This window comes from Geotrypetes seraphini, chromosome 1, assembly GCF_902459505.1.
Source record: "Geotrypetes seraphini chromosome 1, aGeoSer1.1, whole genome shotgun sequence".
Classification (NCBI taxonomy): Eukaryota; Metazoa; Chordata; class Amphibia; order Gymnophiona; family Dermophiidae; genus Geotrypetes; species Geotrypetes seraphini.
The window spans coordinates 366,271,500-366,284,098 of record NC_047084.1 but is presented as its reverse complement, the minus strand read 5'-3'; the positions used below and the strand labels follow the sequence as shown (position 1 = coordinate 366,284,098).

Here is a 12,599-nt window from a genome sequence, read left to right as displayed (position 1 = left end):
GCAGTCAGTCAATGTGAGCTATGGTTGAGAGAAGGTACTGTATGTTTTAAAGTGTTGTCAATGACCACAATACAGTGGTGCCTCGCATAACGAACGCCTCGCACAACGAACACTGCACACAACGAACTTCATGTCTTGATTCACACAACGAACTTCGTTTCACACAATGAACTTCACACAACGAACTTCGTTTCACACAACGAACTTCGTTTCACACAACGAACTTCGTTTCACACAACGAAGTCGCCCGAGCTGCCGATGTATTGCATCCTTCCGCGCAGGCACTGCAGGCAGTCGTTAGTCACTGCGCTTAACTGCCCTCTCTCACTGTATACAGTCGTCCTTTTAAGATAAACTCAATATTTTTTATATATCATGGCTTCTAAAAAAAGCAGGAAGGTGATTTCTGTTGAAATGAAACGGGAAATAATTAGAAGGAGTGAATGTGGGGTAAAACAGTGTGACCTCGTCAAAGAGTTTGGCCTCAGCAAGACCACCATTTTCACCATTTTGACAAATTTATCTTTTTTTATGTCATCTTAGCATATTTTATGCTGCAGAACGAATTATTTTTTTTAACATGTATTGTTATGGGAAAACGCGTTTCACATAACGAACTTTTCGCATAACAAACTTGCTCCTGGAACGAATTAAGTTCGTTGTGTGAGGCACCACTGTACTACTAAATCTATGTGGTTAAAAAGTGATTCAAACTAAATAGCAAAAAAATCCACATTCCTAAGAAAAAACACTGTACTGTATGGCTATCATATTGAGACTAAAAACTCTATTTCATACTGTGGTTGTATACCTCAGACCAAGGAGCATTCTACTCAATTTCAGGGTTCTTTGTGTAGCAATTTACACACTCCTATTCACTTCATAGGTTTCCAACCTCCTACCTATTTTATACATTTAAAAATTAATTATTTATTATTGTACTGAAATATTAAAATTTATTATACTTGATTAAATTATTTATACTTAAATTTTTACTCAATAAAGTGTCTAAGGGCTCCTTTCATAAAGTTGCGCTAGCGGTTTTAATGCATGCACCAGATTAGTGCACACTATAGCGCGCGCTAACCGGAAATCTACCACCTACTCCAAAGGAGGCGATAGCGGCTAGCGAGGGCGGCAATTTAGCGCGGCTTTGCAAAAGGAGCCCCAAGTGTTCAAAGTGCCAAACAGGCTTTGCTTATGAGAAATTGGCAACTAGTGCAAGCAAAACATACTTTTTCCAAAAGCTCATGAAAATTCATAAAGTTCATAAAAATTGGTGAAGTATATCAATCAAACAGTCGGCGGTATTTATCTCACAAACTGTGCCTGTTGTTGAGACTTGGAGCCGTTGCTGAAATATATTTTAAATATGTTTTAAACTGTCATAAATCATGGAAAACGGACAATATGAAATTTTGTTTCAAACTGCCAAAAAAGTGCTAAAGAAACACTCTAAATGTTTAAATTAGTTTATGGTGATGCTGCAGGAACCATGAAGATGGTTTACAAGTGGTTCGACTGATTTCATAATGGTTGTGAATCAGTTGAAGACGAGGCAAGATCAGGACATCCTTCAACATCAAAAACCCAAGAGAATGTTGAAAGAGTAAACAAAATGATTTGATCAAACAGGTGATTGACTGTTAGGGAAATTTCTGAGGATCTGATGAACATGTCTTGTGGTTCCATTCAAAACATTTTAACAACAGATTTGAACATATGAGGCAAGTGAGTGTGACCTGAGAAAGAGATAAAAACAGTTTCATCCTCCATCATGACAACGCTACATGTCACACATCATTCTTCTGGTATGGCAATTTCTGTCAAGTAAAAACATTACGGTATATCCTATCACAGAGAAGTCCCTGTGAGCTCTGGTGCGAACTTAGAGCAGCCAGATTTTAGTAGCATTGCATCCCAGCCAACCCAGTTTTCTGGCCAATATGAACCCACACCACAGCCAAGATAAAGGCAGAATAAAGGGGCACCATTGGAAAACACCCTAGAAAAGGCACATAAGCAGCCAGTTTCCTATTTATCTTTCCCTAGTCCAGTATTCAGTAGGAGAGTCAGGAGAAAGGAAACTAGGGCTTACTTACCAGCAGGTTACACAGCCACAAACAAAAATCAGGTAAACCAGCACACAAGACTCGAGGTCTCTCGGCCAATTAGAGAAAAGCTCTCACCTGTGACTAGCTTTAATTCCCCAGGCAGAGTGAAGCAAAGCACAGCAGCAGCTGGCAGCAGCAAAATTTAGAGCCTGTAGCTACACCACATTTGATTAGGAGAGGAAATTCTGCCCAGAAAGAGAAGCAATTTGGTCAGTTTGTGCAGCATAAGGTAGGATATCCTAAGTTTAGTCGGCAAGATGAATGGGTGTCAGTTGACTCTGAGCAAATGATGGCAGTCCCGCCACAGTCCTCATCCACCTTATTCACTAGATCTGGCACCGTGCGACTTTGGCTCTTCCTCAAATTCAAAATAACCATGAAAGGTAAATGTTTTGAATCGATTCAGGACATTGAATCCACTAAAGACACTCAAGAAAGTGGACTTCCAGAACTACTTCAGAAAGTGGCAAGAACGATGAAATAAGTATGTTTAAAACGAGGGAGAGTATTTTGAGAGGGATTAATGGCAATGTGTCTTTTACTGTAACAATTTTATTTTTTCATACTTCTCGCATTCATATCCTCACAACAAATAACCACAGATCTCCCCCACACACCAAATCTACAAACTACATACCATACATACCTTCTTACACATGCACCCACATTACACACCCCACTCCAGTCCCTCATACAACTTCCATATATCCTCCAGTACATGCTCACACCCTAAAGGCAATTTGATAACTTATGCCTATGTTTATGTGAAAAACAAACAACACAAAGGGTCTTCAGAATGAGGGGAAAACAAACAATGCTTTATTGTGGGACCCAATAGGTGCCGGGTTGTGGCACACAGTACCTGCATCAAGTCATCTCTTTGAGTAATGACACCAAATTAGTGTAGATATCAAAAAATGGTAGGGCAACAAGTAAATATCTTCAATTCCTCGCCTCTTCTGGCACTGAACTGCCCTCAGCTTACCACTTGACTGGTGGCAGTTGAATGTGAAGGAGGCAAGGGATAAAAGAGATTTAACTGTTGCCAATCTGCTTTCATGATATCTGCAATGAATGTGTCTGAGAGAAATTTGTTTGCATTGCCTCTTTTGTATGCACATTTATCTCATGCATATTCACTGTGAGTATCCCAGAAACACGACTAGCTTGGTGTGTCCTGAGGACTTCCAAGAGATTGTGAATGCTGCCTTGTCAGCATACCAAGCATTGAATGGCCCGAGGAACAGAAGCTGTGCTAATGAATAATCCCAATTTCCCCCATGCTAGTGTTCAGCATTGGTGCTGAGCTAGCTATCTGTCCAGCTCAATATATATGTTCTGTTTTAAACTAGAGGTTTTCATTCAATCAGCTACCTGATATCAAGGATTTATGTATCAATCAAATTTTCTTTTCCTCAGGATGGCTCTAAGATTTGGTTGTGCTGATATATCTTAACCTTTTAAAATACCATTTTCCAAATTAGAGCTGAGTTGTGTAATTAATAAGAATAAATTGTGTTTACATCATTGATTTTTGAGGGTTATTTCTGCAGGTGTCGCAACCTACTTGTGTGTAGCTCCTGATGGAATATGGGATCATCAAGGCCCTGATCTTAGCAACTGCTCTTCTCTATGGATCAATCACATAGGGCAGAAGGTAAGCTGTAGCCCTCCAGTGCAAATTTAACAGAGAGAAAAGTAGGTTTTGACTGTGAGTTCAGTTTACAATTAATTAATTGGTTTTTTTTAAAAAACAGTGAAAAATGTATGTAAATACTTCACCACAATTTTACTAAAGTGTGCTAATGGATTTAGCACGCTAAATGCTGTGCAGCCCATTGTATGCCTATGGGTTGCATCATGTTTGTATGGCTTAGTATTTGGCACATCTAGCTTACAGAAAGGTGCTCCAATGGAGCAGTTCTCCAATGAATAAAGTGAGGGCACTCATAGTAGTCATGTTTCTAAGAAAATAACAACTGGCCCTTCCAGTCTGCCATCCAGAGCATCCACTGTCTCCAACTCTCTGTAAGAGATCCCACACTTTCTTGAATTTAGACACAGTTTTTATCTCCACCACCTCTATGAGGAGGCTATTCCACACATCTACCACTCTTTCTGTAAAAAAGTATTACCTTAGATTACTCCAGGGACTATCACCTCTTAACTTCATCCTATGTCCTTTCAAACCGGAGCTTCTTTTCAAATGAAAGAAACTCACCTCATGCACATTTATGCCATATAGGTATTTAAACGTATCTATCATATCTCCCCTCCAAAGTACGAATAATAGAGCCAAGACTCTTAAGGTTCCTTTTACAAAGGTGCGTTAGGGCCTTAACGCGTGGAATAGCGCACACTAAAATGCTGCGCGCGCTAGCTGCTACTGCCTCCTCTTGAGCAGGCGGTAGTTTTTCGGGTAGCGCACACTAAAAATGCTAGTGCACCTTTGTAAAAGGAGCCCTTACTGTATACTATCAGTAGCACACTTATTAAATCAGGTGTGCTACCTCCATGTCAGGAGATCACCAAAAAAGCACACTTTCTTCACAAACGGAGCTCAGAGTCCAGAGGATATCACTCTCAAAGCCACAAGGCTACAGAATGAGTTAACCTGATCTTAACATTGGTCCACTCCAGGAAAACCGAGATACAAAGAAAAAACTAACTTTAAGAGGGAGAAAAGGTCTCTGGCTCAGTGCCTGGGTTAAATTAAGTGCTTACCACCAACAAAAGGAGATCACCCAACACAAATGAAATTCAAATTAACAACTAAAGAGATAAATTTATGTTCCAGGGTGTAGCATAGATATCCAGCGTTCAGTAAGAAAAGGAGATTCAAGCTTAGCTTCAGCATTGTTCTAAGGTGCAGTCCTTTCCAAATGAACGATTTAGCTGACGATTGTAGTCCAGATTGAGACAGAAACCTCCTGCAAACACCCAGGAACTAGGACAAATATTTCTCAACATGAGAATCTTAGTTCTGTTGTTGTGACTGTATTGAACACTGTCCATGTTCTATCCACTAGTTTGTCAAATAAATTACTTTTAGAAATAGTATCTTCTAGTTCAGGGCTGCCCAAGTCCGGTCCTCGTGATCTACTGGCAAGCCAGGTTTTTTGGATATCCACAATCAATATGCATGAGAGAGATTTGCCTGCATTGCCTTCTTGGTATGCAAATCTCTCTCATGCATGTTCATTGTGGATATCCTGAAATCCTGGCCTGCCAGTAGATCTCGAGGACCGGACTTGGGCAGCCCTGTTCTAGTTGATTGTCTGTTATATTATCAAATAGTTTAAAACTCGTTTATTCTCTATCTTATTCGTAAATTGAGTTTGGTGTAGGGGGAAGCTATGTTTGTGGCAATCATTGTTGTGCAGTCTGTCAGTTTTGTTACAATGTTGAATAACTTGAGTCTTGTTTGTTTTTCAACTTCTTCAAGCCAAGTACCCCCTAAGTCTAACAAATATCAACCCCCACCCAAGTTCCGCCCCAGATCCCACCACAATACTAGAACTAATTGTAATGCAATTTCTTCCATCCATTTTTCATATACACCACAAAATTTTTAAAAAGCCCTATATGCAGAGAAAATGTTAATTAGTATTTATATTCTTTTTTTTTTTCCAAAGAGGTCAAGGCAGATGACTTTAAATATGCAATGTCATCACAGTAACAACTATAGAAAAATAGACAAATATAGTACAAAATATAGACAGAAGATATAAATTCTCAAAACTGACACATTTCAATAACTAAATTGAAAGTAAAATCATTTTTCCTCCTGCTGTCTGTTGACTTCATGAGTCTCTGGTTGCACTTCCTTCTGACTATGCATCCAATATTTCTTTCTTTCTGCCTTCTGCATGCTTCCTGTTCTCTGGACCTCATTCCCTTCCCCAACCAACATCTTTCTCTGTCCTTCCATGAGTCCAACTTTTCTTCCTCTCTCCTCCACCCCCATAGGTAACATGTCTCCCTCTCTCTCTCGCTCTCTCACTGTCCTTCTCTCATTCCCTCCCTTACTGCAAAAGGAGTAGGGAAATATATATAGAGAAAGTCCAGGGTGCATCTCTCCCACTCCCTCTACTGCCACATCCAACATTTATCCCTTCTTTCCATCAGTCCAACATTTTTCTCTCTGCTTCCTACACACTTCCTCTCCTCCAGTCCTCATTTCTTCCCCCAACCAATATCTCTCTCTCTCTCCCTCCATGAGTCCAACTTTTTACTTTCTGCCCTCTCCCCTTCCCCTGAGTGTGACATTTATCCTTCCCTCCTTTCTGCATTCCCCATCCATCTCTCCTTCTCTATCTCTCTTCTTGAGTCCAACACTTTCTGCCTCCTGCACACTTTCTCCTCGCCCCTTCCCTCAAGTGTGACACCTCTCCTTTCCCACCCCCAGTCCATCTCTCTCCAACCCCACTCACAACATGCTCTCTCTCCATGCACCATTTCTCCCTCTCCTCCACAACATGTCAATTTCTCCCTCTCTCATCACTTTCACTCATCCTGCAACAATTTTCCTTCATTCCTTCCTTCCCTCCTCCTCCAACCCCACTCACAACTAATATGCTCTTTCCCCATGCACTATCTCATCCTCCCCTCTAGCGTGCAGCACCTTTCCTTTCCCTCCCATTCTCCTTCAAGTCCATATGCACCTTTCCCTTCCCCTTCCCCTCCCCTTCTGCCAGGTCCAGCAGCACCGCTTCTCCCTTCCATTTCCTTCCCCCATGTCCAGCTGTACCCCTTCCCCCTCTCCTCATGTCCAGCAGTACCTCTTCCCCCCTTTCCAGCAGTACCGCTCCTCTCCCTAGCAGCAGCTCACTGTGTGCTTTTAACTTACCCACACAGCTGCCACTAGCGTTAGTTTAGCCGCGGTTCCATCAGGCAATTAGATATGAACTCTGCGTTTGACTTAGTAGACCATGGGAAACTGCTACAATGCTTAGATGCAATTGGTATCAGAGAAGAGGTGCTAGACTGGTTTCGAGGTTTCCTTATTTCCCGCACCTATCAAGTGCATTTTAATTACAATCTCTCTGATACCTGGAGCAATCCATCTGGCATGCCGCAGGGGGTCACCACCATCCCCATTGCTTTTCAATGTCTACATGTCTTCATTAGGTGGGCAATTGAGCCAGCTGGGGATAAAATTATTTAGTTACGCAGATGACTGTCCGATTATTATCCAATTTGCTAACTCTCTCGCGGAAGTTACTCCCAAGGCAACAGAAGTACTAAATTTGATGGAGCAATGGATGACTAAAACTTAATTCAGACAGAAACTTAATTCAGAAAAAACAAAATTTTTTGTAGCTTTGCCACACCCGCTTAAAACCAAAATATCACTATGCATCAATAAACTTAGTTATTCTATTAAATCTACTATGAAGGTATTGGGTGTAACACTGGACCAGAGCCTAACCATGAAAGACCAGGTGGACTCCATAATCAGAAAGGGTTTTTTCACTTTCTGGAAGCTTCGGTCCATTAGAGCATATTTTGATGTGTCATCATTCAGAATTCTGGTACAATCCCTCGTACTGAGTCAACTTGATTACTGTAACATTACCTTCTTGGCAATTTCCCAGAAGAATATGCGGCAACTACAACTGGTACAAAATGCAACGGTCAAACTGATTTTCACGTTGAAGAAATTTGATCATGTAACATCTTCCTACCGACTTCTGCATTGGCTGCCGATGGAGGCACATGTGAAGTTTAAGTTTGGTTGTTTTTGTTTTAAGGTACTATTCGGTTTATCCCCTAAATATATAACTGACCTTTTCTCTTTCTCAGCTAACAGACATAAGAAAAGCTTACACTTGAATTTTGTTTCCCTTCTGGTTAGAGGATGTAAATTTAAAATACATCATCAACACCTTTTCTCACATCAGGCAGCATTATGGGGTAAAGATCTGGAACTGATTACGCCTACTACTTATGGGAAATTTAGGAAAAGCCTAAAAATATATCTGTTCCTGAAGTATTTAGGCAACTAACCTGCACAATCTTATTCCACAATAACTGATCCCTAGAGATGTTAATCACTAGCTTTTAACTTTATTAATTCCACTCAATTTGTAGCATCTTTTAATCATTGCAAACCGCATAGAACTTCACAGTCCTGCGCTATATTATTATTATATAGTTCTTCATCCCCTTAAACTATACTGTTGCTTCAGATTTTTGCAGCCTAAATGTATTTTTGCAGCCTTGCATTTCATAACATTAAATTTTAGCTGCCAACTTTCAGACCATTCTTTAAGCTTCACTAGGTCTTTCTTCATGTTATTCACACCATCTGGGGTGTCTACTCTATTGCAGATTTTGGTATCATCTGCAGAGAGGCAAATCATACCTGACAACCCATTCAATAAAGGACAGCAGTTTTAGATCATTAGCCATGATCATATCTAGTAAGTGGCGTTTTTCATGAGTAGGGCCAGTTGTGTTGTATAGAAATGAGAGATTGTGGAGGCACTGATTAAGTTCCTTAACATCCTCATTTAGATTGTTTTCTAATGGTAGGTTGAAGTCACTGAGACTTGGGAGTGCTGGTCAACAAGTCAATGAAGCCATCTGCGTAATGTGCGGCAGCGGCGAAAACAGCAAACAGAATGCTGGGAATGATTAAGAAGGGGATCACAAACAGATCGGAGAAGGTTATCATGGCGCTGTACCGGGCCATGGTACGCCCTCACCTGGAATACTGCATCCAGCACTGGTCACCATACATGAAGAAGGACACAGTACTACTCAAAAGGGGCTGGAGCAATTGCTGTACAGTGAGAGATTAGAGAAACTGGGCCTCTTCTCCCTTAAAAAGAGGAGACTGAGAGGGGACATGATCGAAACATTCAAGATAATGAAGGGAATAGATTTAGTAGATGAAGAAAAGCTAATGAAGGGAATAGAATTAAAGACAGGTTGTTCATCCTCTCCAAGGTAGAGAGGACACTCTAAAGTTAAAAGGGGATCGATTCCGTACAAATGTAAGGAAGTTCTTCTTCACCCAGAGAGTGGTAGAAAACTGGAACGCTCTTCCGGAGTCTGTTATAGGGGAAAACACCCTCCAGGGATTCAAGATAAAGTTAGACAAGTTTCTGCTGAACCAGAACATACGCAGGTAAAGCTAGTCTCAGTTAGGACACTGGTCTTTGACCAAAGGACCACTGAGTGAGCAGACTGCTGGCATGATTGACCACTGGTCTGACTCAGCAGCGGCAATTCTTATGTTTAATGTCAGCAAGGAATATGTCAATGCCACATTAGATATAAATTCCTGTACTTTTGGTGCACATTTTGACCATGGGCCAAGACAGAGTAAGAGACCTAGAGGGACCAAGACAAAGTAAGAGGCCTACAGGTGGTTGTGCATGGTCACTTCTATATTGACAGAATAGCAGCTCTATTTCTGGTTCGCATAGGGAGCTGATTTTTTTTTATTTATAGGAAACCTTTATACAAGTTTATCATTTCTACTCCCCCCTCCCTTTTTCCTTTCTCTGCTGATCTGTATCATCTTATATCCCGCTGGGCAGGTCTCTTGTGTTGCAGACTCACACCGAAGTCCCGCTCCTCTTTCATAAACAAAAGTTCTTGTTCCTTAAGTGCTCACAATTAAAAAAAAAAAAGTTACAAAAGATTGCACTGAGACTTGAACTGGCAACCTCTGTGGATCTGTGCCTCCACAATTTGAGAGATACTGTGCATACGGTACAACTAAATTGAGTCTCAAGGATCAGGCCTCAGCATTGGTGGTGAAATTCTGATTTCTCCACAGTTTGACTCTAAATTCCATTTCAGTTTCACTCGTGATCAATTGTAAAAGTACTCAGTTTATTTATAGAAATTAACTATGATTTTACTCTTTCAAAATTACTGTAGAGTATCATGTAGTAATGTGCTCTATTTTGTAATCTTTATTTAGATTCTTTGCACATTTTTTTCCCCTATGTATAACACCCCCTTAGGAGCATCTCTGAGTTCAAGGCCTAAAGCACAGGTGTCAAAGTCTGCCCTCGAGGGCCACAATCCAGTCGGGTTTTCAGGATTTCCCCAATGAATATGCTTGAGATCTTTTAGCATACAATGAAAGCAATTCATGCAAATAAATCTCATGCATATTCATTGGGGAAATCCTGAAAATCCGACTGGATTGTGTCCCTCAAAGAGGGACTTTGACACCCCTGGCCTAACATGACAGGAGCCCCTGGGTCAGCTCTATCAGTATATTATATGTATGATGCTAGGTGCCCCCACCAGAGGTAAAATGCTTAAATGTTTTTTTTAACAGATAAGATTGCCTTCCCTTTTCCCAACTTCAACAAACATTTCTGTGAATTTAAATCTAAAATGTTCCATTCTTCTCATATTTGTGGCCTGTACTCCTGGCAGGATTCGCAGAACTCTTTCCCTGATCAGAGAATCACTCTTTAATCTGTTCTCAGGAAAGCTCCTCCCCCTTCATTCAAGCATAGGTTGCTATGGAGAAAAGAAAAAGATACATTTCACTGACAGCTTGTCTTCAGCTCACAGACATGTTTCATGAATACTGACAGAGAAATGTCGGCATTAAATATTAATGAGCTGATCGGTATGAGTTTTCATCATAACAGCTCATTAACTATTAATATGAATAAAGTTTTACACACCAAAAACTATTCAGGGCATTTTATTCATCAGCAAAGCAGAAAACTTTGAAAATGTGGCTTTTTTACACTACTGCAAATAATGCATATTATTTGCCACTTTGGTCCATGCAGCAGCATTCACAAAATGTATCCTAATTTAGCACATTCATTTCATAAACCAAACAAAACTGATATCCTCTTAATGGTATATCATGGGATCTGTAAGAAGATTTACCATATTTTTTTGCTCCATACGAGACACTTTTTCCACCCCCATTTTGGGGGTGGAAAAGTGGGTGTGTCTTATGGAGCGAATACACATCCCCCCGCCCCCGGTACCTTTTTTAAACTGGCGGTGGTCCAGTGTGGTCTCCTGCTGGATGGCAGCCTTTCTTGCTGCAGAGCAGTACATAAGGCAGGAGCACAAACTATGTGCTTCCTCCATGGTCTCACCCCACTCCATGATTGGCTGCCGTCAGTTCTCGCGAATTGTGAGAACTGACGGCAGCCAATCCCGGAGCAGCGCGAGACAAGGCAGGAAGCGCAAAGGTCACGCTCCTGCCTTATGCGGTACTCTGCAGTAAGAAAGGCAGCCGTACAGCAGGACACCGCACTGGACCCCATTTTAAAAAAGGTACCGGCGGGCTGCGGACTACTGGCTTTCCAGCACCAGATGCACATTTGTGTAGAGGAGGAAAAACCAAGAAAAAAAAATTCTGAACCAAATTTTTTTTTCTTGGTTTTTCCTCTTCTAAACATAGGTATGTCTTATGGTCAGGTAACATAAGAACATAAGAATTGCCGCTGCTGGGTCAGACCAGTGGTCCATTGTGCCCAGCAGTCCGCTCACGTGGCGGCCCTTAGGTCAAAGACCAGTGACCTAACTGAGACTAGCCTTACCTGTGTACGTTCTGGTTCAGCAGGAACTTGTCTAACTTTATTTTGAATCCCTGGAGGGTGTTTTCCCCTTTAACAGCCTCCGGAAGAGCGTTCCAGTTTTCTACCACTTCCTTACGTTTGTACAGAATCTATCCCCTTTTAACTTTAGAAAGTGTCCTCTCGTTCTCTCTACCTTGGAGAGGGTGAACAACTTGTCTTTATCTACTAAGTCTATTCCCTTTGTTATCTTGTCTTTATCTACTAAATCTATTCCCTTCGTTATCTTATCTTTATCTACTAAGTCTATTCCATTCAGTATCTTGAATGTTTCTATCATGTCCCCTCTTAGTCTCCTCTTTTCAAGGGAGAAGAGGCCCATTTTCTCTAATCTCTCACTGTACGGCAATTCCTCCAGCCCCATAACCATTTTAGTCGCTCTTCTCTGGACCCTTTTGAGTAGTATTGTGTCCTTCTTCATATAAGGCGACCAGTGCTGGACGCAGTATTCCAGGTGAGGGCATACCATGGCCCGGTACAGCGGCATGATAACCTTCTCTGATCTGTTCATGATCCCCTTCGTAATCATTCCTAGCATTCTGTTTACCCTTTTTGACACCGCCGCACATTGCGCGGATGGCTTCATTAACTTGTCGACCGGTACTCCCAAGTCGCTTTCCTGGGGAGTCTCTCCAAGTACTGTACCAGACATCCTGTATTCGTGTATAAGATTTTTGTTACCGACATGCATCACCTTGCACTTATCCATGTTGAACCTCATTTGCCATTTTGCGGACATTGCTCGAGCATGTTTATATCTCGTTGTAGTATAATAATCAAATATAGTCGGGGCTGGATAAATTCCTCTTATATCCTCAATATTACTTGATAATTGTGTTGCCTCCCTTACATTTGTGCTTAATCTCGTCAGTCATTTCTCCATCAGTCTCTTTGGACTGCCCTGGAG

The 12,599-nt window shown here is 41.2% G+C and overlaps 1 protein-coding gene across 24 annotated transcripts in view; it reads left to right on the top strand.

Annotated features, from left to right (window-relative positions):
* ADGRL3 (adhesion G protein-coupled receptor L3) overlaps positions 1-12,599 on the top strand; it is a 1,804,713-nt gene that overhangs the window by 1,422,466 nt on the left and 369,648 nt on the right. For all 24 annotated transcript variants that reach the window (XM_033915103.1, XM_033915068.1, XM_033915049.1 and 21 more), the window contains one exon: positions 3,668-3,771. In XM_033915103.1, the coding sequence (XP_033770994.1) occupies positions 3,668-3,771 (104 nt within the window). The remainder of the gene's footprint in view (positions 1-3,667; positions 3,772-12,599) is intronic.